The sequence below is a fragment of the Notamacropus eugenii genome, chromosome 6, assembly GCF_028372415.1.
Source record: "Notamacropus eugenii isolate mMacEug1 chromosome 6, mMacEug1.pri_v2, whole genome shotgun sequence".
Lineage (NCBI taxonomy): Eukaryota > Metazoa > Chordata > Mammalia > Diprotodontia > Macropodidae > Notamacropus > Notamacropus eugenii.
This window is the reverse complement of record NC_092877.1, coordinates 194,283,876-194,311,378: the sequence shown is the minus strand read 5'-3', so window position 1 is coordinate 194,311,378 and position 27,503 is coordinate 194,283,876. Positions and strand designations below refer to the sequence as shown.

The following is a 27,503-nucleotide window of genomic DNA, read 5'->3' as shown; positions in this document are numbered from 1 at the left end:
TATCCCGAGACACAGAAGCTGCCAGATACAGGGTAAATGTTTAATTAGATAATTATCTAGCTAAATATTTTTTACCTGGATCATTTCTATAGGTTCTTAAGTAGTCTCCTTACCTTCACTTTCTTCCTCTCTACAATCTATACAGCTACTAAGTCTACATTCTTAAAATAGATCTGACCATGAATCTTCCCATTTCAAAAATCTTCTGTGGCTCCCTTATTGCCCACAGAACAAAATACAAACCCTTTAGCCTAGCACTTAACGTCCTTTATAATCTGACTCCTATTTACCTTTCCAAACATGCCTTATATTGTTCCCTTTGTTCTTTCTGCTTTAATGACTTTGCATGAGGGTCTCCCACATCTATACATGAACTGTAATTTTTCCTTACCTCCAACTCTCAGAATTCTTAGCTTTTTTCAAAATACAGCTAAGCTACTACCTGCAACAAAAAGGGTTTTCCTGGTCCATCCCTACATCCCCCAACTCCACTCCAGTTACTAGCAATTTCTTTCTCTATTTGGTTCTTCATGGACATTTTTTAATACCTCAATAAAATGTAACAAATTTGAGTCAAAATTTGAGTACAATGTGGTTTTGTCTATAGAAAGAGTATTAATAATATGTGAGTATATCTAATACATGAGATTAATTATATGTACATGTAATATAGCATATATGTGTATTTATTGCACATATATACATCTATATGTACTATGTATAATTATTAATTGCATACTGCTTAATAGGATTTTAACAAATGTTTGTTGAATAGTGACGATTGATATCTATGGGAATAATCCCTTATTTGACTACCCCATGTTGAATCTATGCTTGAACTCTGGTAGGGCAGATGTGGAAGCTTCATTGGGACCAAAAGTTCATCCTTATGTACTCAAGTTACTCATGCCTGTTGTAGGATCTGAACTGAAATAAAATTAATACTGACAGTCCAATTTCTAAAGGGGCTGAGTGATCTCATTCAGTATGAGTTCATCTAAGGCAAAAGTAGCCTCATTCACCTTGAAGTACCTATGTATCCTCCTACTAATCATCTTTTTTATTTCAGAATGCTACCTGTTGTTTTCCTCTTAATTATTGCAAACCTGAGCAACAAAGAAAATCACAAGATGGGAATAAGAACGTGAATTATAAAAGTGAATTATAAAAGACAATTGTCAGAGGCAGTATCATGATTTTTAGGACTTCTTAAAAGGGCAGACATAGCTCTTTGGAATTCTCATTCTTTGAAACATTTATTATTTGGGCATCTGTTCTTCAAGCATTTATTCTTTTGATCTGACTGGTACTCCTGAAGTTGGGGCATTCACCTCAAAAGACACAGGCAAATATATGGGTAGTCCAGAAAAAGGACCAGGCTATCATGGAAGTATTAAGGGGCTGGCATTCCCCTAGGTTTCCAGTCATTTCCATCACTCATCAGGAAGAGACATGAAGAAGAAAGCTAAACTCCAGGAAACTTGGGAGGTTCAGCCTACAGAAGTATGTATGGAATATCTGCCATGTCAACAAACAAAGGAACAGGTTTCCTTGATGAATAAGAATTGATTATAGATTCTTCGAGATTAATGAGTCAGGGTGAGCCAGAGCATGTTAAAACGACTTTTCTCATACCTAAGGACATTGATACTGAGGGTGCTTGAAATCATTCCAGTACAAAAGATTTTTGTTTTTTAGTATATATGCCTCCACTTTCCTGCAAGAGTTAAAAGGTATGATGTAGAATGGAAATGAAAATATAATTTTATCAAGAGTTCATAGATCCAACAACTCGGGACCTCAATGTTATATTTTCTTTTGCTTTCCTTGTAATAAATATTCAGCCTACATACTGATTTAATGCGTTCTTTGGGGATACCTTGAGGGGGAAGTTAGGAGATTGGGAATCCAGTGGTAGAGCAAACACAAAGATAATTATGAATTATTAATGGAATAAATTTTACTAGAATAATTACTTTTATGATTAGTCATTAGTTTCCATTTGCTTCATTCTGATTTTTTAGTAATTATTTTCTCCACTGAGCTTTTGGACCTCCTCCTCCATTTGTCTAATTCTGAATTTTTAGGGATTTTTCTTCTCACTGGCTTTTTGGCTGACTTTTGTCATTTGGGTTAGTCTATTTTTTAAGATATTATGTTCTTTTAAAAAATACTTTATTTGTGTTTAGTTTTCAGCAGACATTTCCACAAGACGTTGAGTTCGAAATTTTCTCCCCACTTCTCCTCTCTGCCCTCGCCAAGAGAGCATGCATCCCCCAATCTGCCCTCCCTTCTACTGCACCCCTCCCTTCTTTTATCCTCATCCCATCTGTTTTCTTGTTAGGCAAGACAGATTTCTATACCCATTGCCTATACATTTTACTTCCCAGTTGCATCTAAAAATAATTTTTGATATTCGTTTTTACAACTTTGATTTCCAACTACTCTCCCTTCTCTCCCCACCCATCCCCACTGAGAAGGCAAGCAATTCAATATAGGTCATACATGTATAGTTAGGCAAAACACTTCCCTAACAGTCATATTGTGAAAGACTAACTATATTTCCCTTCATTCTATCCTTCCCCCCATTTATTCCATTCTCTCTTTTCACCCTATCCCTTCTCAAAATATTTACTACTAATTACTCCCTCCTCCCATTTGCCTTCCCTTCTATCATCCTCTCCACCTCACCCCTTATCACCTTTCCCCCTACTTTACTGTAGTATAAGATAGATTGTCATACCAAATTGAGTGTGCAGGTTATTCCCTCTTTAAGCCAAACGTGATGAGAGTAAGGTTCATTCTTTCCCTCTCATCTCCCACCTCTTCCCTTACATTAAAAAAAGCTTTTTCTTGACTCTTTTATGTGAGATAATTTGCCCCACTCTATTTTTCCCTTTCTCTTCCCAATATATTTCTCTCTCACCCCTGATTTTTTTTTTTTAATATATAATCCCTCCAACTACTCAATACTGAGAAAAGTCTCAAGAGTTACAAATATGGTCTTTCCATGTAGGAATGTAAACAGTTCAATTTTATAAAGTCACTTACGATTTCTCTTTCCTGTTTACCTTTTCATGATTCTCATGATTCTTGTGTTTGAAAGTCAAATTTTCTATTGAGCTCTGGTCTTTCCATCAAGAATGTTTAAAAGTCCTCTACTTCACTGAATGACCATTTTTTCTCCTGAAGTAGGAGCCTCACTTTTGCTGGAGAGGTGATTCTTGATTTTAATCCTCGCTCCACTGGCCTCTGGAATATCATATTCCAAGTCCTTTGATCCCTTAATATAGAAGCTACTAGATCTTGTATTATCCTGCTTGTACTACCACAATCTGAGAATTCTTTCTTTCTGGCTACTTGCAACACTTTCTCCTTGATCTGGGAGCTCTGGAATTTGACTACAATATTCCTAGGAGTTTTCCTTTTGGGATGTCTTTCAGGAGGCAATCAGTGGATTCTTTTAATATCTATTTGACCCTCTGGTTCTAGAATATCTGAGCAGTTTTCCTTGATAATTTCTTGAAAGATGATGTCTAGGCTCTTTTTTTGACCATGGCTTTCAGATAGCCCAGTAATTTTTAAATTGTCTCTCCTGGATCTATTTTCCAGGTTAGTTGTTTTTCCAATAAGATATTTCACATTATCTTCCATTTTTTCATTTCTTTGTCTTTGTTTTATAACTTCCTGATTTTTCATAAAATCGTTAGCTTCCATTTGCTCCATTTTAATCTTTAAGGAATTATTTTATTCAGTGAGCTTTTGGACCTCCTTTTCCATCTGGTCAATTCTGCTTTTAAGGGCATTCTTCTCCTCATTGGCTTTTTGGATCTCTTATTGGGTTATTTTTTTAAATGTTACTTTCTTCAGTATTTTGGGGGGTCTCCTTTAGGAAGCAGTTGACTCATTTTTCATGATTTTCTTGCATCACTCATTTCTCTTCCCAATTTTTCCTCTACTTCTCTTACTTGATTTTCAAAATCTTTTTTGAGCTCTTCCATGGCCTGAGGCCAAGTAATATTTTTCTTGGAGGCTTTGGATGTAAGAGCTTTGACTTTGTTGTCTTCTACTTGTATACTTTGGTCTTCTTTGTCACCAAAGTAAGATTCTATAGTTGGATTCTTTTTCCTGTCTTTGCCCATTTCCCCAGTCATTTATTTCACTTTTGAGCTCCTTGTCAAGGTAGTTCTCTGCTTCCAGTGGCAGTGGGGATGACTGCCGCTGCTGCTGCTGCCGCCATTGGCTCCTCCTCTAATGGGCTCCTCCCCCTCCCCCCAGACTGCCCTGGGACTGAGGCCCAACCATTCTTTTCTCTCACACAGGTCCCACAGGTTTTTTCCACTGACCTTCCAATTTGTCCTTGGCATTTTGGGGTCGTGGAGTCTGGAAATGACCACAGGTGCCTGAGTTTGAGTCCCCGCAAAGGTCTGCTCATGTCCCATCTGTGCTGGTGTAGCCCACACTGGACTGCTCTCTGCTCCCAGTTTGGCATGATAGATACTTCCTGGCAACCTTCAAGGTTGTCTTGGGCTGGAGATTTGCTTCACTCTGTCATTCTGTGGGTTCTGCAGCTCCAGAATTTATTTAAAACTATTTTCTTACTGGTATTTGGCTGTGTTTGGAAGGAGAACAGTAGCAAGCCCATGCTATTACTCCGTCATGTTAGCAAGGTACTATTTTGTTCAGTATTTTGGGGGTCTCCTTTAGCAAGCTATTGACTCATTTTTTTTGATTTTCTTTTCATTACTTCTCCTACTTTTCAAAATCTTTTTTGAGCTCTTCCATGGCCTGAGACCAAGTAATATTTTTCTTGGGGGCTTTTGATTTAGGAGCTTTGACTTTGTTATCTTCTTCTGGTTTTTATCTTCTTTGTCACAAAAGTAAGATTCTATAGTCTGGGCTTATTTATTTTTTTTTACTTCATTTGCTCATTTACCCAGTCAAATACTTGACTTTCTAACTCTTTGTTAAGGTGAGACTCTGCTTCCAGTGCGGAGCATGTACTTCGAGGATTTTGTATAGCTGTTTTCAGAGATACTTCTAGAAGTTTGTAAATTTTCCATTCTTTCAAGGTGGTATGATCAAAGAGAGGTGTATACTCCTTAACTGGCCTGTGCTCTTGTCTGTGAGTGACCACAAGCACTCTTTTCTGCCTTGGAACTATGAGGAGGATTCTATTTCCACTGCAGGCACAAGCTCCTCCTCACTCCAGGACTTCCACCCAGGATTGCAACCCAGATCCAAGCAGGACAAAGTAAGAGAATCCTGCTTCTGCACCAGCAAAGAGATCCTTGTAATACCTCTATGATCAGCTGCTAGATCTCCCTACCATCTGTGGGTTGAGCTGTGGAAGCAGCTGCTGCCGCCCCTACCCAATACCACCACCTCCATCACCCTGGGGCTGGGACTAGACCTTGTTCTTCTCTCACCCAGGTCCAGAAAGATCTTTCCCACTGGAGTTTTATGTTGTCTTTGGCATTTGTGGGTTGAGAAGTCTGGAAACCACCATAGATGCCAGTGATTCAGTCCTGAGGCCTGCTCTGGCCCATCTGTGCCACATAGCCCATGATGCACTGTGCTCTTCTCCCATCTTGGTGCAACAGACCTTTCCTATCAACCTTCCAGGTTGACTTGGGCTGGAAATTTGCTTCACTCTGTCACTTTGTGGGTTCTGCAGCTCTAGAATTTGTTTAGAGTCACTTTTAGAGGTATTTGGAGGGTCTGGGGGGAGGACTCAAGCAAGTTCCTCCTTTTACTCTGCCATCTTGGCTCCACTCTTTTGACTTTTATTTTGAAATATTTTAAAACAATAAGAGCAATGTGACTGAATATGCTCCTCAGAGATCTGAGAATGGCCTGATATTAGAAGTATCCCCTGAAGAGAGACTAAAGTGGGGATAGGTAAATATCATTCAGGGTGGTTTTAAACAATAGCATGGTCTCCTTCCCAAACAACTGTTACTTAAGCCACTTCAGCAACAGGGCAGAGGGCAGACGGCAAATTCCCTAGATAAGCCATGGCTTCCTAGTGGTGGACAGCCTTGATTTGCTTTGGAGTTAGCTGATTTCACTGGGGAAGGGCAGTTTCATGGAATCAGGGATGATGATTTGAGAGCTCTATGATTTGAGAAGTAGCTAGGTAGAGTGGATAGAGCACTAGGTTGAGAGTCAGAAACACCTGAGTTCAAATCTGGGTTTAGATACATCTGTGTGACCCTGAACAAGTCACTTAACCTTGTTTGCCTAAGTTTCCTTTGCTAGGTAAAATGGGGATAATAATGGCACCTACCACTTTCCAGAGTTTTTGAGAGGATTGATTAAGTTAAGAATTATAAAGCACTTAGCAGTGTCCAGCCCACAGGAGGCATACTATCCCAGTGTTGTGTTGAGCTCAGGCCAAGGAACACATAACATGTATGCTACTGTAAGGTAAGTCAGTAAACAGGGAAGAAGAGTTAGGAGAGAGGCATGTAGGGGGCTGGAAAGTGACACTGGCCTACCTAGGGAGGGTATATGTGGCTGACAATTCAATACAGGGATAAAACCTAACACATTTAACTGCCCCCAAGGCAACCTGGTGATGGGATGAAGAGACCAAAGCAGACAAGGATATAGAGGTCCAATTCACTAAACCCACTCCCTTTAGGAAATTCATGCCTCCCATGCAGATCCCTATCATAGGGAACCTGCAGCAATGGGAATTCATTTTTGTGTAGCTAAGTACAGGTAACTCCCACTCGCAATGACCTAAGAAGTTTCCCAGTATGGTCATTGTCTGGATCCTGTACTTGATTTAGCCAATTCTGTAGAAACAGATCATGGATTCTTTGCCTCAGTTCCATTAGACCAAGCCTATACAACATACGGCATACTGCCTACTTGCAATCCACCAAAGGACTTTGGGCAGCCCACAATAAATGTAGAGTACTTTTGTAAAAGGAAAGATGTAACAAGTGCTTTGTCCATGCCCCACTTAACCTGCCTTCCACTAGTCACTGTTGTGCCTAACATGTAAGTTGGTGGGTGTGTTGCCACTGCACTCTCCCCTGTTTCTCACATGACCTGCAGCAACCAATGATTGTTATTTTGTCTCTAGTCTGAGAGAGGCAAGAGTTTTATCTTTTTGCTGTGCTTTTGGTCATTGCTGGCACTGAACAGGAACAAAGAGAGCACAAGCAATGATGCTCCCTATGCCATGAGCAGCAAAAACATGAGGGTTTCTTCTCCCCCACTGTGGGACTGCCCTCCAAATTACATGTGCCTGACACTCTCTCCAAGGTATTCAATGGCAATAGGGAAGGAATCAATTGGTAAAGAAGTTGAAGAGAGAAGGGATTATTGAAGGGACAATCTGCTGGAGAAGATTGGAGGAAATATGATCAAAGCACATATAAAGGATTGACGCTGGCAAGGAGGTCCAATTCATGAGAGACTAAGAGAAAGTATGAGAATAGGGGAATAACATCAAGAGGTTTTGTAACAAATGGAAGAGGAAAAGGGGGAACTCATGCCAAATAGTCTCAATTTTCTCAATGAAAGACAAGGTCCTCAGATGAGAGTGTGTGGAGAGGATTAGGTGTGGGGGGCTTAAGTAGAGAAGGCTTGGAATACTTTTCTTCAGGTAGTGAGATGGATTTAAGTAGAGGAATAAAAGCCTTGCTGTAGGAAGTACCATTTGAACAGGGATAACACAAAGTTCTAGTGTACCCATTTCACAAGGTTGTGTGACTTCATTCAGGACTGTACAACAGCAAGTGAGTAGGAGTAGAATCATGTGGTAGGCCTTCAACAACACCAGGATTTGGCAAAAGATGAGTGGTGGAGGAACATGGCAGAGAGGGACAAGGGAATGCGTAACAATGTAAAGTTGTACTAGTTAACTATGAGATCAAGACTGGGAAGGAAAGAAAGTTAAATTCGAGTAGAAGTATAGGCCTGAGAAAATACAGAGAAACAAATTAGAAATGATTAACTGGCAATCTGATTAATAGAGGCACAGTGCATGTTTGTCTAAACTAAGGCACCATTCAAGTACAGTCAGAAGCATTTATTGGGCAAGTACAGCACAAGCACACATAGGAAACAACAGAACCTAGTCTGTTGGTGATTACATCAGAGTATTTAAAGCTAAAAACCACATTAGTTTATTATAGATGATGGATTTCAGAAGCATAAAGCTTTGCAGTTTTTTCCTAGATATGTATAACCAGGGTTTTAAGCTGCTGGGACTTTGCAATGCTGCAAAACAGCACAACACCTGGTAATGTGTTCAGCCTTGTGGTTTCAACAATGGTTTTCCAAAGGATCCAAAGGTATATCCAGCAGTACTGTTGACTTGTTCTATACTGTAATGGTAATTTAAATGGGAAGATCTTTCCCATTCATTAATAGGTCCATGTGACCTGCCTGGGTCACATGGAAGTCTGAGTCACATGGAGTCTACGGTCTGTTGCTGAAGGGGTAGAGCAGGAAGGGTGGAATAGGAAGAAGTGGAGCTGGAACAGAGGTGGGAGGAAGTCAGTCATGAAAGCAGTCACAGCTAGGAAGGATGCAAGCAAGCATTCAGCTATCTAGTGTGAGGGAAAGAGCTTGTTTGTGATTTTGTTTAAGAGAGCCTGCTTGTGATTTGTTTAAAGGAGCTGGGTTGTGGGAACCGTAACAGGGGGAAGGCTGGGGGCTGATGATGTCCTCTGCATTGTTATTGTGTATAGATTATGATGGATTTGTTTTTCTGGTGTCTGAATAAATATTTTGGTTCTTTCTTCCATATGGACAGTCTGTTGTATTATGCGATTCAGAATTGCTCCAGGATATTCATGGCCTCCATAGACACTGTGAATATCACACTGGTGCTACAAATGGTGACGGGGATGGGATTGTGAAATATCAGACCTCTATTTGGAGGCAGGAAGCCTTTAGAGGAAGAAATGGATGTCCCAGGGTGGGAAGATCTTCCTTATTCCTCCCTAGCAAGAGAATGGGCTAAAAGCATAGGATTCTGAAAACTGGGAACCAAGGCTACAGAAGGGAGAACCTAGCGGTTTGGAAATTTAGAGTCCACCCCAAATGTTCACATGGACGATTTGTAGCAGAACATTCCAAGCTCCTATTGGTCTGATCAGCCATAGCTGGATGCACTATAAGTTGGCTCTAATGTAGTGATGTCATTTTGGTCCTCTTCAAGAACAAAAGACAACAACCAAGCAACTACTAGAAGTTAGGGGTGAGGAGAAGCAGCTGGGGAAAGTGGGCTAACTGTAAAACCCAGTTGCATGCATAATCTTGGCTAGAAAAACCACCCCAATCAGGATCTCCCTCTTTAGTCTTCCCTTCACAGACCAGCCTACTGCCAACTTTGATGAGGAGAAAAACAAGGACAAAGGAACATGTCTCTGGGGGAGGACCTAGCTCAGGCAGGCTTCTGTTTACAGAAGCCAGGGTCCCATTTTGGTGGGGCCTAGGCTAAGATAGTTAACAAGGAGAAATCTTGGGGGTTTGAAATGATAACAAGACTGGTTGCCTTTTCAGGAGTGTGGTCTTTGACAAAAATATGAGGAAAAAGTGATCATAAATTAATATTAATTTTCCTCAGAAATTAAAGCTATCTATAGTCATATGAAAAATGCTCTAAATCACTACTGATTAGAGAAATACAAATCAAAACAACTCTTAGGTACTACATCATACCCATCAGATAGGCTAATGTGACAAAACAGGATAATTACAAATACTGGAGAAGATGAAGAAAAATTGGAACACTAATTCATTGTTGGTAGAGTTGTGAACTGATCTAACTAATCTGGAGAACAATTTGGAACTATGCTCAAAGGGTTATAAGAATATGCATACCCTTTGACCCTGCAATACTATTTCCAGGGCTACATTCCAAAGAGATCATACAAATGGGAAAAAGAGTCATATGTACAAAAACATTTATAGCAGTTCTTTTTGTGGTGGCCAAGAACTAAAAACTGAGAGGATGCCCATCAAATGGGGAATGGCTGAACAAGTTGTGGTATATAAATGTAATGGAATACTAATGTGCTATAAGAAATGATGAGCAGGCAGGCCAGAAAAATCTGGAAAGACTTATATGAACTGATGCTGAGTGAAGCAGGCAGAACCAGGAGAACATTGTACACAGTAACAGTCACACTGTGAGATAACTGACTTTGATAGACTTAGCTCTTCTCAGCAATGCAAGCACTTAACATTATTTGCTCTTTTTTTGTTTTTTCTTTCTCATAGTTCTTCCAACTCATTCTAATTCTTCTATACAACATAACTCATGTGAAAATGTATAACAAGACTGTATAAGAGCCTATATCAGATTGTACACTGTCTTGGTGACGGGGGAGGGGAGAGGTGGAAAAAATTTAAAACTTACGTGAATGTTGAAAACTAAAAAATTAATAGAAACACATTAATTTTCCTCAAGGTTTAAAACATCAGGCCTAAATGGTTAGATCATTTTTACCACAAAAAATCAAGTAAAATCCAGAAAAATACTGGGCAAAATAAATTACAACCTGCAGCCACTTTAAATAATTTTTACTTATGTATTTCCAACAAAAAAAAAAGCCTTAAGTATAGATTCTGAGGGGATAAAATGCTAATCTAATAGGCTAAAATTCCACATACCTAAGAATAGTATCAGCATAATTGTTTACAGATCACACCAAAAGAGCAATCTGTCAATATGTTTCATAGAACTTATGTTCAGGGTGCTGATTTCTTTAATTTTGCTACAAACATTGGGCCCCAGGCTTTACCTTTGTCTGGAAGCACCAACAAGCCATATTCCTGTCCACTAGGAGCAAATGTAAACTCATGAGACCATGCACTAGCTATTTCCTTCATGTCCACCGGGATTATGTTACTATGAGAATTTAGGATTTGATTGATTACATCAATGTTTTCTGCCTTGGAAAGGGTACATGTAGAATAAACCAGTGATCCTCCAGGACGCAATGCCTTAATTGCAGACCTACAAATAATCAGAAAAACACATACATAAGATTGGTTTAAGTTATAGGAAAAAAAGAGGCTACCAAGTGAAAAAATTCACATATTGGAAATCTATTTCTTAATTAAGCTGAGTTAGCTTTATAAAAATAAGTTATAAAAACAAGTTTTAATTCTAGTCTAAGTTACACCTTAACATATTCTATAATTATTTCCCTTCCAATTTTTGAAATCAATGTAAAAGTTCTTCTTTGGTTAATTCTATCATAATTCAATTTCCTTTTGTTGAAATTGCATATTCTATTTTGTTTTTTTACTTGAAACTTTGTCATTTTTCACCTTAGCAACTAATGTTTTATAAACTATACAAACTTTCCCACACATATAGGCCTATATAGTCAGGGATGTGCTGAAGCTAGCTCAATCCAGCCTTTGGGAGCCAACTGTTAAATTATCAGTGTAACTATTCACACCTCAGAAATTGACAAATGCTACAAATCAGGAGTTGTTTTTTTTATTTTACTGATTGTCTAGATTTAAGAAAGTGATGGAAGATGGTGGAGTATAAAGATGTACATACACTAGTTCTTCCCCCACAGCCCATAAAATACCTGTGAAGAAACACTCTCAATAAATTCTAGAGCAGCAGAAGCCACAGGATGGTGGAGTGGAGATTTCCAGCCCAGGGTGACCTGAAACGCCAGTGGACTCCAAGTGGAGCCCAGCCATGACTTGGCCATGCGCAGCAAAACACAGGGAGGACACAGGCAGCCTCGGGATGGAGGCTCCACTGGCAGTAGCAGTGATTCCCAGATCCCTCAAACCACAAGGTCAGTAAGAGGGTTTTTTCAGCTGGCCAAGAAGGGAGAAGGGGCTTCCCGTAGCTCCGGCCTCAGGCAGCAGTGGCAGAGGCCACATCAGGCAGCAAAAGCTCCCCAAACAGCCCTTACAGCAGCCACATCCATTGTTGGATCGTAGAAACTCTGGGAGTGCTGAGCAGCTGATTCTTACCTCAGCCCTGTGTCGAGGCCCTGCCCCCACCTAATGCTCCTGGAGGAATTGAGCAGCTGATCTTTATCTCACACTGAATGGCAGCCTTGTCCCCAATGAAGGCCCCTGGGGGAATTGAGCAGCTTATCTGAATCTCAGCCCCCAGTGCTGGCTTGGTGGAACTGGAGGCAAGGTGGTCGTGGAGAGGAAACTCTACTACTCAGATTCTGGGCACAAAAATTTCTGGTTGCTCCCAGATCAGTGTACATGCTTGACTGTGCCACCTTGGAGGAACCGAGATCTTATAGATCCCCAGAGTATACCCTACTCTTGACAAAGGACCCAAAAGTCAAGTAACTGGTTGGGAAAATGCCCAAAAAAGGGGAAAAAATAAGACTATAGAAGGTTACTTTCTTGGTGAACAGATATCTTCTCCCATTCTTTCTGATGAGGAAAAACAATGCTTACCATCTGGGAAAAACATAAAAGTCAAGGCTTCTGTATCCCAAACATCCAAAATAAATATTCAGTGGTCTCACGCCATGGAAAAGCTCAAAAAGGATTTTGAAAATCAACTTAAGAGAGGTGGAGGAAAAACTGGGAAGACAAATGAGAGAGACGCAAGAAAATCATGAAAAATGGGTCAACACCTTGCCAAAGGAGACCCAAAAAAACGCTTAAGAAAATAATACCTTTAAAAATAGGCTAACTCAATTGGCAAAAGAGATTCAAAAGTCCAATGAGCAGAAGAATGCTTTAAAAAGCAGAATTGGCCAAATGGAAAAGAAGGTTCAAAAGCTCACTGAATAAAATAGTTCTTTAAAAATTAGAATGGAACAAATGGAGGGTAATGACTTTTATAAGAAACCAAGAAATCACAAAACAAAATTTAAAAAACGAAAAAATGGAAGATAATGTGAAATATCTCACTGGAAAAATAACTGACCTGGAAAATAGATCCAGGAGAGACAATTTAAAAATTATGGGACTACCTGAAAGCCATGACCAAAAAAAGAGCCTAGACATTATCTTTCATGGAATTATCAAGAAAAACTACTCTGACATTTTAGAACCAGGGGGCAAAATAAATATTGAAAGAATCACCAGTCACCTCCTGAAAGAGACTCAAAAAGAGAAACTTTTAGGAACATTGTGGCCAAATTCCAGAGTTCCCTGGTCAAGGAGAAAATATTGCAAGCAGCTAGAAAGAAAGAAACAATTCAAGGATTCTGGAAATACAATCAGGATGACACAAGATCTAGCAGCTTCTACATTTAGGGATAGAAGGACTTAGAATATGGTATTTCAGAAATCAAAGGGACTAGGACTAAAACCAAGAATCACCTACCCAGCAAAACTGAGTATAATACTTCAGGGGAAAAAATGGTCTTTCACTGAAATAGAGGACTTTCAAGCATTCTTGATGAAAAGACCAGAGCTGAAAAGAAAATGTGACTTTCAAACACAAGAATGAAGAGAAGCATGAAAAGGTAAACAGCAAAGAGAAGTCATAAGGGACTGACTAAAGTTGAACTGTTTACATTCCTACATGGAAAGACAATATTTGTAAGTCTTGAAACTTTTTTCAGTATCTGGGTGGGATTACACACACACACACACACACACACACACACACACACACACACACACACACACACACACACACACCACAGGGTGAACTGAATAGGATGGGATCATATCTTTAAAAAAATGAAATTAAGGGGTTAGAGTGAAATATATTGGGAGGAGAAAGGGAGAAATGGAATGGGGTAAATTATCTCTCATAAAGGAGGCAAGTAAAAGACTTTTCAGTGGAGGGAAAAGGGGGGGAGGTGAGAGAAAAAAACATGAAGCTTACTCTCATCATATTCCACTACAGGAAGGAATAAAATGCACAATCATTTTGCTATGAAAACCTATCTTACAATATAGGAAAGTGGGGGAGAAGGGGATAAGCAGGGTGGGGGGATGACGGAAGGGAGGGCAGTAGGAGGAGGGAGCAATTAGAAGTCAACATTCTTGGGGAGGGATAGGATCAAAAGAGAGAACAGAAGAAATGGGGGGCAAGATAGGATGGAGGGAAATAGTTAGTCTTACACAACACGACTGTTATGGAAGTCATTTGAAAAACTACACAGATATGGCCTATGTTGAATTGCTTGCCTTCCCAAAGGGAATGGGTGGGGAGGGAGGGATGAAGAGAAGTTGGACCTCAAAGTTTTAGGAACAACTGTTGAGTATTGTTCTTGCAGCTTGGGAAAAAAAATGCAGGTAATGGGGTATAGAAAGTTCTCTGGCCCTACAGGACAAAAGAGAAGATAGAGATAAGGGAAGAGAGGGATGTTAGAAGGGAGGACAGACTGGTGATAGGGGTAATTAGAATGTTTGGCGTTGTGGGGTGGGGGAAGGGGAGAAATGAGGAGAAAATTTGGAACCCCAAATTTTGTGGAAATGAATGTTGAAAACTTAAATAAATAAATTTAAATAAAAAAAAAGAAGCAAACACTCTTGGGGAGGGACAAGGTCAAAATAGAGAATAGAAGAAATAGGAGGCAAGATAAGATGGAGGGAAATATAGGGAATGGAGGAATATATGACTTATGGAAGTCATTTGCAAAACTACACATATACAGCCAATATTGAATTGCTTACCTTCTCATTGGGGATGAGTGAGGAGGGAGGAAGGAAGAGAAGTTGGAACCCAAAGTTTTAGGAACAAATGTTGAGAATTGTTTTTACATACAACTGGGAAATAAGAAATACAGCAATGCAATACAGAAATTTATCTTGCCCTTCAAGACAAGAGAGAAGATGGGAGTAAGGGAAGGGAGGGGTGTTAGAAGAGAAGGCACATTGCTGGAAAGGGCAATCAGGATACACAGCATTTTAGGGGGGAGGGGAGAGATGGGGAGAAAATTTGGAACTCAAAATTTTATGGAAATGAATGTTGAAAACTTAATTTAAAAAAGAATCTGGATGCTATACTACTTGGTGCATCCATATTTAGTAATGGTATTACTTCATTGTCTATGGTACCTTTTAATAGGTGATGTAATTAAGCAATGTAAGCAATTTCCTTACTTATTTCTTTTAATTAGATCTATTTCTTTTTTTGTTTTGTCTGAGATCAGGATTGCTATCTCTGCTTTTTGGTTTGTTTTTTTTTTTACTTAAGCTGAAGCATAATGTATTTTCCTTCATCCTGTTACCTTTACTCTGTGTATCCCTCTGATTCAAATGTTTCTTGTAAATAAACATATTGTAGGACTATGGTTCTTAGTCCACTCTGTGCTCCATTTCCGTTTTACTGGAGGAGTTCATCCCATTCACATTCACACATAATGATTATTATGTGTCTATGTTTCCCCCCTCCCAACCCATTCACGCTTTTCTCTCTTTCTTCCCTTTCCCTCATTTCACCAGAGTTTTGCTTTCAACCACTGCTTCCCTCAGTCTGCCCTCCCTTCTCTCCACCACCTTCCTTTTCTTTCCCCTTTTCCTGTAGGGGGTCAGTACTGATGGAGTCTGGAATGTGAAGTACTGTCCAAGTTTTACTTGAAACTTGTACTCCTGATATGCAAGGATGAGAACATCCTGACCCTGCCTGCGTACCCCCGAGACTGTCTCACCAGGGGAACTAGATATTAAGAAGTATTAGAAGTAAACTAAAAATGTTTGTTCTCATGGGAATAACCTTGCTTGCCTGTAGAAAATCCATACAAACCCTCACCCTCAGATTAATAAATGAACTGCTCTCTTGCATCCCACCTGTCCCATGACTTTCTTTTTCACTGTGCACCAAAGTAGTCAGTGGATGTAGGTCACCTGTGGCATTTCCCCTCCTACTTCCTATAAGGTAAGTTAGAGTTCTATAACTGAGTACATCATTTCCTCTTTGAGTCAAATCTGGTCAGAGTAAGGTTCAAACAATGCTCATCTCTCTCCTGTCTTTTCATGTGATGTAATTTGCCCTTGTCTGTCTCCTCCTTTCTTCCCTCAGTACAGTCCCTTTTCACCACTTAATCAGACTTTTTCTCACCACATGGAAATCAACTTATACCTACACCATCTGTCTATGTATATCCATTTTAAATTTAATAACGACAGAGTTCTCAAGAATTACAAGTGTCCAACTTCCCTTGTAGGGATGCAGTTTGCCCTTATTAACAGTGTTTTGTTTTTTCTTTCTTGTTTACCTCTCTATGCTTCTTTTGAATCTTGTATGTGAAGACCAAACTTTCTGTTGATCTTTTGTCTTTTCATCAGGAAGGTTTCACTGAATATGCATCTCCTCCCCTCAAAGATTATGCTCAACTTTGCGGGACAGCTCCTTCCTGGTCATAATTCAAGCTCCTTTGCTTACAGAATATCGTATTCCACCCTCCAACGTTTTAATGTAGAAGCTGCAAGGTCCTGCGTATTTCTGAGTGTGGTTGCATGATATTTAAATTGTTTCTTTCTGGCTGCTTGCAGTATTCTCTCTTTGACCTAGTAATTTTATTGGCTACAATATCCTTGGCATTTTCAACTTGGGATCTCTTTCAAGAGAAGATTGGTGGAGGTTTTGTTTTGTTTTGTTTTTTTTACTGAATAAAGATTTATTTTAATCTCTGAAAACAATGTTTAATTAATTTCAATTAAACTGCCCCCAAACAAGTAACATTTCTTGTACTACCTTAAATTGTCAATGTTTTATAACTAATCCCTAGTTAAGTCCAAACATGAAAAATAAACATTCAATCAAAATGTTATGGCTAACACCTAACAAAATACTAATCACCAGTAAAATACATAAAAGCTTTCAGAGTTCACAAATGCTATAACAGCAAGGAAGTGATTCAGGTCCAATGCTATTTTAAAGTTATTCCAACAATGGTGTGTGCACATGAGTGCATGCTGCACTTTATTATTGTTTGCTTTGAATCTTTACTTTGTAAAAAAAAAAAACACTAATATTTCATCACTGGCCAATAAATTATGCTAATTAAATGGCACTTAAATATTTAAACAAGGAAAATAAAAGCAATAATTCCATGAACTGCTTTGTTTTGTCAAAACAACTCCTTTACAAAGTAACCTAAATCACTTAATTTAAGTGAGTCATCCACTCATTCTCCATTAGTTTTTGCATTAAAAAAAAAGACAGTAGCTTTCCTCAAGGAATATCATTGTTTATAAGCCTGAACTTTTTGTTTTTCTTTTAACATTCTTAGAATGTCTACTCTTGAACATTTTGATATTTAAGGCACTACACAATGAAGTTCCCTTTAAAACAAATTAACAGAAGTGATTGAGGGATGGTTAAGATATCTTCTAAATTATCTCTTCTATTTTGGTTTATAAAGTACAGGTGATCTGTTATTTAAGGGCCTAAAGCAAATTACATTCAAATACATTTTCCTAAAAATCCAATGCTTGTAATATCATTTCTTTAAAAAAAAAAAACAAAAACTAAAATTCAGTCAAAAATTCAGATATTTAAAAAAAAGAAAAGTACATGAAATAAAAAGGGGAAGATTTAAAGAAAATTTTAAGCTATAAATCTTCTAAATCCTATTTCAGGTTATAAGTATTAGTAAGACTGGCATTAACACTGTAATTACACAATTACAGCAGACCTTACACATGCCTAACATACATAATTTACATTTCAAATAAGTTAAATAACTTTAAAAATATGTCTCTAATTTAATTGGATCTTAAATGTTTTCTCTCTAGGAAACATTAGCTGAACTTTGGCTTCTTCTATCCAACTGGTTAATTCTGACTATTCCCCGGCCCTCCTTAAATGAGTTCCTTTAAAAACTGAGGTTGTTGAAATATTTAAAGTTTTGTTTTTCTGAAATGGAATCCAATAATTTTTCCATATCTATTACTGTTCAGAGTTAATGGTAGTGGGAGGAAAGAACTAGATACAATCCTATGCATATAAAGAGCATGAATTAGAAAGAATATTATGAACAGAAGTCAATGTTTAAGGAGTAAAAGAAGGTTCAAATCATTTTGAATACAAATAATACCATCTGTCATAAAAGGACAGAAAATACATGGAAAATTGAGAGCTATAGCTCTGAATGATGTTCAAAAATTCAAAAACCCTTAGAATTCACGGAATGAAAATATAAAATGGAAAATAGTGCAATAATATGACCCTAATAAGAAACTTCTTTATAATAAATAATCCCCAACAAAAGTAAGTTTCACAAAATCTCATCTTTAACAAAGAAAATATATTACAGTACACATATCAAATGCAAATCCTACCATTTCTTCCTTTCAGGGAATTAGACGGCCAAAGCTTCATAAAATGCACACAAATTTCTCCATAGAAGCCCTCTGTGAAGGGATATATATAACGTGAGTTTCCACAGTTTTTAGTAGTATGGGTTCCATCCTATGTTTAAAACTATCTTATAGATTTCTCCATTTCCAACAGAGGCCGAACCATAGTAAATTCCAGTAGATAAATCACTTGGGAGATTATCTACTACTTGGTCAGGAAAGTTAGCTGTAGGGATGCCATGCTACTTGGAGCCATGTTCAAAGCCCCTCACCACTTTACCCTGGCAGAAATAAGGCAAGTGCTTCACTCCATTGCTGGCTCCAAGCTCCAAGGACAGACCAGGCAAAGAGTCCAGGGTAGGCGCTGTCAAACTCGGAGCAACAGTTCTCCTCAGCCAACCAGAAGTAAGGGGAGGGGAATTCCGAAGGGCATGAAGCAGGACGGCAACCAGGTGCCCTCTTAGGGCATAAAACTCAAAGTCAACAGTCCCCACCAGAATGCTGTAGGTGAAGGACATGCAACAGAACCTCTGCACACCACTGACCCTGCAGAAGCCACAATCAGTGGATTCTTTTGATGACTATTTTACCTTTTTGTTCTAGGACATTAGGGCAGCTTTCCTTAATGATTTCCCGAAAGATGGTTTCCAGGTGGACAAATAATTTTTAAATGGTCTCTCCTGGATCTATTTTCCATGTCAGTTGTTTTTAACCAATGAGATATTTTACATTTTCAACGTGGTTTTTCATTCTTTTGTTTTTGTTTGACTAATTCTTCATATCTCATGGAGTCATTAGCTTCCACTTATCCAACTGAAATGTTTAATGAACTGTTTTCTTCTATTGATTTTGTACTTCCTTTTTTATTTGGCCCACTTTACTTTTTAAGGAGCTCTTCCCTTTAGTGAGTTCTGGTGGCTCCTTTCCCATTTGGACAAGTCTATTTTTCAAGGAGCTGTTTTCTTCAATGGATTTTTTTTTCTTCCATTTGGTTAACTGTATTTTTTAAGGAATTGTTTTCTACAATCAATTATTGTCCTTTTTCCAAGCTACATACTCTCTGTTGAATATTTCTCATTTCTTTTCCCAATTTTTCCTCTCTCTCTCATCCTCCTTAAGTTTTTCCATGAAGGCTTTTTGGGCTTGTGACCAGTTCATTTTCCCCTTTAAGGTTTTGGATGTGGTATATAGACAGTGCTGTCCTCCTCAGAATTTGTGCCTTGATCTTCCCTGTACCCATAAAAAAGAATCTATGGTCATTGTCCATTTCTGGTTTTTGCTCATGGTGTTTGCCTATTTCCTGTTTTTTAAAGTAGAGCCCTCCTGCTGGAGCACTGGGGGGTACTGACTCAAGCTTCTTGTGCTGGCAGCCTAGGACTTGGTTACTGGTTTTATGTGCTTGGGCTTCAGGTGCTGGCAGTTGGATGCTACAGGGTTCTTTCTGGCAGCTTACCTGGTGCTAAGCTGGGGTCAACAACACTGGAACTCTTGGAATAGGGGTGGGGAGTTTGGCCCCTGTTCAACTTAAAGCACTTGAATGTTTGGCTGCTGGAGGATGCCTGCCACCCTGGAGCTATGCCTCTTTCAGTTCTGCTGAAGCACTGAGAGATTTGACTCCTGGAGAACACTGGCACACGTGGTGGTTTTCCAAGTTGGTGTCTGCTGTTCCCCAGCCTATGCTGAGGTACTGGGGGAGAAGGGGAAGAAGATGGGGGTCCTGGTGTTGGTGCTTGCCGGCTCCACCACCCCAGGGATCAGGGATTAGGCTCTCCTCCAGGTCTGCTGAGGTGGGACATGCCTAACCCCAGGGCCAGTTATGAATAATCATTTTATAAAGCCAGTAAATTCAAAACTAAAACAGAATTTTAAATATAATTTTAAAGAACAGGAAAATCATGAAATATTTATGTGCCCTCTCCCAGAAAAAGGAAAGTAGAATATGATCATCAGCATGAATTCTCTGAAGGGGAGAATAGTTCATTACCATCATATGCACTTCTCACCTCTGTCCCAGACATGTCTCATCTGATCACAGGTAGCAGAGGCAGCTTCAATTGAGGATGTCTCCAAAGTCCACTAAAACAATCTTGAGTCATCACTGTATCTATTCTCTCACAGTTCACCAAACCAATAGTAAAATCTCCCTCAAACACCAACTGATGAAATGTCATACTCTCAATTCTCTCTCAAAGCTCCTGTCATGGGGTTATTCACTTCATTTCCTCATATCAGCTGAGTAAAAAGCAACCAAGAGGATCTGGAGGTACTCAGAGGTTTGTCTGTTGGATAGTGAGGGAAGCTTTGATCAGTGCAAACTCAAGGGGTTCTCAATACTTATAACCCCAATGAATATCCTTCTCCTGTTACGGCTAAGTCAATCTTTTGTTAATTGATGTATGACACAGAACATGAACTACCAGGGATCTGTCCTGAAAGAGGCACATACGAGAGGAACAGTTTCTAAAACTGGAGAACAAATGAAAACAACGAACACAGCATATGGAAGGAAATGTTAGTAATCTATACATGATGACTACAAGTAAAATTTTATATACACTGATAGAAATATATTTTTTAAAAGAAAAGAAAGAAGGAAGGAAAACAGGTCTCAAGAACAAAATTTCAGCAAGACTCAGAAGGGACAAAAAATAAAAAGTATTAACTTAATTTGTTTACTGTTTCTTTCTTTTAGCTCTTCTATGTTAAAAGTTGAGAGACATGGGTAAGATTTTGCCCATATTTTACATGTTTATTTCACTGTTTTTGTTACGGTTATTAAGTATAGAATAAAAACAATTTTAAAAAGAAATTCTGGGTTCCTCGGGGAGGAGCCCTGATGGTGGAGTAGAAAGACACACATATGCTAACTCTGAACCCACAGCCCATAAAATACCTGTAAAGAAGAACTCCCAACAAATTCTAGAGCAGCAGAAGCCACAGAACAACAGAGTGGAGGAGATTTCTGTTCCAGAGAGACCTAAAAAACTGACACCAAAGATCCGTCGCGCACTGGACCCGGAGTGGAACCCAGCCCTGCCTCGGCCACACGGCACCGAGAGGAGCAGATCCAAGGAGGCTTCAGGGACAGAATCTCCAGCAGCCGTGCAGGTCCCTCCACCCACGGGCACTAAAGGTCAGTGAGAGAGTCTTTTTTGGCTCACTGAGAGGGGAGCGGGGTGTCCCCATAACTCAGGCCCCCTCAGGAGGCAGCAGTGGAGGCAGCAGTGGACAAGGGCTCCCAAAGCAGGCAGGAACTGGGATCCATTGTTGAAGGTCTCTGCATAAACCCCCTGAGGGAACTGAGCCCCTTGTGGTGGCCCTGCCCCCACCTGAGCAGCTGAACTTAATCTCACACTGAATAGCAGCCCTGCCCCTGCCCAAAGCCCTGAGGGTGGGAAGCAGCATTTGAATCTCAGACCCCAAGCACTGGCTGGGTGGATCTGGAGGCAAGGTGAGGGTGGAGAGGATACTCAGATACTCAAGACACTGGCTGGGAAAATGCCCAGAAAAGGGAAAAAAAATAAGACTACAGAAGGTTACTTTCTTGGTGAACAGATATCTCCTCCCATACTTTTGGATGAGGAAGAAAAAGGCTTACCATCAGGGAAAGAAGTCAAGGCTTCTGTATCCCAAACATCCAGAATAAATATTCAGTGGGCTCAGGCCATGGAAGAGCTCAAAAAGGATTTTGAAAATCAAGTTAGAGAGGTGGAGGAAAAACTGGGAAGAGAAATGAGAGAGATGCATGAAAAGCAGGTCAACACCTTGATAAAGGAGACCCAAAGAAATGCTGAAGAAAATAACACCTTGAAAAACAGGCTAACTCAATTGGCAAAAGAGGTTCAAAAAGCCAATGAGAAGAAGAATGCTTTCAAAAGCAGAATTAGCCAAATGGAAAAGGAGGTTCAAAACCTCACTGAAGAAAATAGTTCTTTCAAAATTAAAATGGAACAGATGGAGGCTAATGACTTTATGAGAAACCAAGAAATCACAAAACAAAACCAAAAGAATGAAAAAATGGAAGATAATGTGAAATATCTCATTGGAAAAAGAAATTCTGATTTCTAAAAAATGTTTATATTTAAACATGACTCTTGCTTCAAGAATATGCCACTTAAAGATTTTAATTTTTTATGATTTACACATATTTGTACATCACCAAACGAGCTGTATTTCCTCATTCCCATAATTCACAAATTAAATTTTGCTTGTCAAATACAGAAGGGAGAAAACCAGAAATGATTCATATTTTAAATGTGATTAATTTCTTAAGGAAATGGGAGACATGATGCATTACTATACTAAGACACTCACATTTCTATTAAAAATCCCAAAGTTTTGGTTAGGTCCTTTTCACTTAAAGTCAAGTAAAATTTCCTTGCACTACCCCTGTACAACATTTTGAAAAATAACAACCTTTACATCATTTTTTAGGATTGTTTTCCCTTAATTGCCACTAGTATTTGAAGAGTACTGAGGTGATACATTATGTCAGTTATTCACAATACAGTATGTAACAAAATTCCCTTATAGGCCATTTTGGAAAATGATTTGTCTGTACTGCTATTGGGATTAAGATAAAAGTTTTCCACATTCCAAGATATTCCACATATAGAATTACAATAATGCTCTATTATTCTCTTTTTTCAACTCTCTCATCTTTTAAAAACTTTTTTCTGGCACCCACATGTAACAGTTTTATCTGTAGCACATCTCATAAATTCAATAGGAAAGCCTAATACATGTATTGTTACTATTATTATAGTAAATGGATAAAAAAATATTCATTATATTCAATATTAAACTCATAGTTTTGGGGATATATATGCTGTCTTCACAGTCCTTTGAACTCAAAATGAAAAGTATTTCAGGTGATACAATGGATAGAGTCAGTAAAACCTGATGTCTAATCCAGACTTAGACACTTACGAGCTGTATGACCCTGGGCCAATCACTTAACCTCCATTTGCTTCAGTTTCAGTAAAATAGGTATAACACCATCTAGCTCAAGGTTTGCTGTGAGAAGCAAATGATATATTTGTAAAAGGCACAGCATAGTGCCTGGCAGCTAGCAGCCATTATATAAATATTTATTCCCTTTCCCCATTCATATTTTTAAAAAACCAAAACATACATTCTTAGGTCTGTACTTTATAGAATTATTTCATTCAGGCTTATCCCTGGTTACTAAGGAACATCATATACTTATAGATGACCTTAGAGGTTATAGAGTACAACCCCCTCATTTTACAAATGAGAAAATGTAGGCCTAGAGAATTTCAACAATTTTCCAATGTCAGAAACTTAGTAAGTGACAAACCATCACTTTTGCCACCTTGTAACCATGATACTTCTCCACAGTTAATAATTTTAGAAAAAGAAAATTTAAAGACTGCAACTCTAAACTGAGTGTGTGAATTTATAATTTCAACATGAAATGTGCAATATACAAAAAATTACGTTTTCAACAGCTATCAACAATTCAGATGAGGAATTTTTAATGTTTTTGTGTCATGGACCCCTCTGGCAGTCTAGTGAAGAAATATTCCCTATGCAGAATAAGGTTTTTAAATGCATAAAAAAAGACATAAAGGATTAGAAAGCAAACTAATTATATTTAAATAAAGTTGTAATTTTTTTTCCCTTGAAAGGTCAATGGAGCTCCTCAAGACATTCATGGGCCCCTACATGAAAAAGCTCTGACTGAGATGATTTTAGAGTCAGTAACTATGATAATATTATATTTAATTTCTAATCAACAAAACATGAAAAATATTACTTCTCAACAAGATATATAAGGATGCATACAGAGCATATATTACTATTAAAGTCAAACTTCTAAGCCCCACTAAAATCACATTAGTATTAAGAACTATCAGAAGCTATCTGTACTCAAGCGTAAAGTGAATTTTAGTTAGATTTTTTGGGAAAGATAAAAGGCAAAAAATGAGCATCTAGATAGGTGAAGCCTTAAGAGTGACAAAGCCTATGTGTTTGGAAGGCCTGGAAGGATATATTTAATAAGAGTTTTGAAAGAACACAGAGGGAGGGATGGAGCCACGATGGTAGAGAAAAGTCAGGAACTTGTCTGAGCACTCCCAAATTCCCCTCAAACAACTTTAAATAATTTAACACCTCAAAACGAATTCTGAAGTAACAAAACCCGCAAAAGGATGGAGTGAAACAATTTTCCAGAGTAAGACAACTTACAAGGACTGCAAGAAAGGTCTTTCACTCAGGTACAAAAGGGGAACACAGCATAGTGCAAGTAATATCAGACAAGTCAGTGGGAGACCCCTAAGCCTGGCACAGGTCAGCAACTGAGGCCCTGTGGCCTTGGCACAGCAGGCCAGCTGTGACACCTCTGGCCACCAGAGTGGCAGACAAAGCACCAGGCTCAGAAGCCCCAGCAAAATAGGCCAAGAGCCAGGCTCTTTGGTGTTGGCACAAAAAGTCAGAGACAATCATCCCTCCTCCCCCAATATCCCAGAAACAGAGCACAATTTCAAAAATCAATAAATGGACTGGAAAATAAGCCAAAACAAATAAACAAACAAAAGCTCTAATCAAAGAAAGCTACTATAGTGACAAGGAACATCAAAACAAAATCAGAAGAAGACAACAATGCCAAAAAGCCTACATACCATGCCTCAAAAAGAAATAACAATTAGTCTCAGACCAAAATGAATTTCTGGAAGAGCTCAAAAAAGATTATAAAAATCAAATGAGATAGAAGAAGAGGTTGGTAATGGAAGTACAAAAAATATAAAGACAAACAAATACAGTGAGGAAAGCAACTCCTTAAAAAGTAGAACTGGTCTAATGGAAAAGAAGTACAAAAGCTCACTGAAGAAAATAATTTCTTAAAAATCAGAACTGGGCAAGTGGAAGCTTATGAAACCTTATGAGACATCAAGAATCAATCAAACAAGGAAATGTGAAATATCTCATGGGGAAAACAAATGACCTGGAAAGTAAATCCAGGATAATTTAAGAATTACTGGATTGCCTGAAAACTATCATTTTTTTAAAAAGTGTCTGTACATAATTTTTCACTAAATTATCACAAAAAACTATCCTTGATATCCTAGAACTGGATGATAAAATAGTAATTGAATGAATCTACCACTCACCTCCTGAAAGAGATCCCAAAATGAAAACCTCCAGGAATATTATAACCAAATTCCAGAACTCTAAGATCAAGAAGAAAATACTGGAAGCAGCTGGAAAGAAACAATTCAATATACTGAGGAGCCACAATGAGGATTACACAGAATTTATCAGTTACTGCATTCAAGGACCAGAAGGCTTGGAATATGATATGCAGAAGGCAAGGGAGCTTGGATTACAAACAAAAATTAAATCACCTACCCAGCAAATCTGAGCAGAATACTTTAAAGGTAAAATTGGTCATTCAATGAAATAGAGGACTATTAAGCATTCCTAATGAAAAGACCAGAACTTCAATTTTCAAATATAAGAATAAAGAGAAGGAGAAAAAGGAAAGCAGAAAGAGAAAACAATAAGGGATTCAATAAAATAAAGTTAAACTGTTTATAACCCTAAATGGAAAGATGATGTTTGTAACTCTTAACAACTGTATCCCTATTAGGGCAGTCAGGAGTGTACTTTGACAGACGGTATGGATATAAGTTGATATGATGTGATAATATAAAAAAAATTAAGGGGTAAGAAAGAGGACTGCCCTGGGATAAGAAGGAAGGAAGAGGTAGAATGGAGTAAATTATCTCATATGAAGAGACTTGAAAAAAATATTAAAGTCCAGAGGGGAGGAAGGGAAAAGGGTGATCATCACTTAAACCATACTCTCATTCAATATGGCTTAGAGGGAATAACATATACACTCAGTTAGGTACAGAAATCTATCTTTACCCTAGAGGGAATTGGGCAGGGAGAGGGGGAAGAAAAGAGGAAAGAGGTAATACAAAGTACAGTAGATTGAGAGAGACGAGGGTCAGAAGCAAAACGCTGGGATGGGGGCAAGGAGAAAGTGAGAGAAGTAAAAACGGGAAAATGGATGAAGGAAAATACATAGTAATCATAACTGTGAATATGAGTGAGATGAACTCACCTATAAAATAGAAGCAAATAGCAGAGTAAATGGAAGATTGGAATCTTATAACATGTTGTTTATGAAAAACACAGTCAAAACAGAAAGACAAAGTAAAAATAAGGGTGTAAAGCAGAATCTATTATGTTTCACTAAAAAAACACAGGGGTAGCAATCAAGATCTCAGACAAAGCAAAGCAAAAATAGATCTAATTAGAAGAAATAAGGAAAGAAACTACATCCTGCTAAAAGGTACCATAGAAAATCAAGTAATAAACATATGCACTAAATGCATCTAAATTTCTAAAGGAGAAATTAAATGAGTTACAGGAGGAAACAGACAGTACTAGTTGAGGGCTTCAACTTTTCACTTTCAGTATTAGATAAATTTAACCACAAAATAAACAAGAAAGAAGCTAAGGGTGTAAACAGAATATTAGAAAAATTAGATATGATATACCTCTGAAGAAAACTGAATGGTGATAGAAAGGAATACACCTTTTTCTCAGAGGTACATAGCACTTACACAAAAATTTGTATCAGAGCAATAAAAACCTCAAAATTGAATGAAGAAAGGCAGAAACATTACATGGGAGAAAAACGATTAATTTCTTATTATATATATGACCAATTTTACATATGGAACCCAAGGATCTTTTCTTTTGGCTTGCTTCCCTTCACTAAAAGTCTAGTCTCTTAAAGACATTCTGACCTTGACCAAAGAACTCATCCCACTCAGATCCATCTTATTTAGGTACCATTCTTACCCCACCGTTGCTCGTTGTTCATTTACTGGGTGGAAGTGGATTCCTTAGGCTAGAGTGCAGGAGCCCTAATGATATAAAAGTACTGACAAGATCAAAGCCATGATCAAAAAATCCCCAGGGTCAGATGGATTCTAAGTGAATGCTACCAAACATTTAAAGAATTATTCATTCTAATACTATACAAATGATTTGGAAAAATAGGCAAAGAAGTAAACCTACCAGATTCCTTTTATGAAACATGCTGATAACTAAACCAGGAAGAGACAAAACAGGGAAAGAAAACTATAGACCAATTTCCCTAATGAATATTGATGCAAAAATTTAAATTTTTACAGCAATATATTACCAGGATCATACTCTATGACCAGGTGGGATTTATATCAGGAATTACAGGGTTGGTTTAGTATTAAGAACACATAAGCATTATT

At 38.3% G+C, this 27,503-nt stretch overlaps 1 protein-coding gene across 13 annotated transcripts in view; it reads right to left on the bottom strand.

Moving 5' to 3' along the window:
- Positions 1-27,503, bottom strand: part of NSUN3 (NOP2/Sun RNA methyltransferase 3) — a 75,611-nt gene that overhangs the window by 30,714 nt on the left and 17,394 nt on the right. For 4 of the 13 annotated variants that reach the window (XM_072621673.1, XM_072621672.1, XM_072621670.1 and 1 more), the window contains 2 exons: positions 25,371-25,460; positions 10,535-10,987 (listed from right to left, as the gene is read on the bottom strand). The exons of 1 other annotated variant lie outside the window; for it this stretch is intronic. In XM_072621673.1, coding sequence (XP_072477774.1) covers positions 10,720-10,987; positions 25,371-25,460 — 358 coding nt within the window. In that variant the 3' untranslated portion in view covers positions 10,535-10,719. Of the gene's footprint in view, positions 1-10,534; positions 10,988-18,219; positions 18,292-19,301; positions 19,468-25,370; positions 25,461-27,503 lie in introns of those variants that run through there. 8 more of the 13 variants (XM_072621677.1, XM_072621676.1, XM_072621674.1 and 5 more) reach the window with 5 other exon arrangements.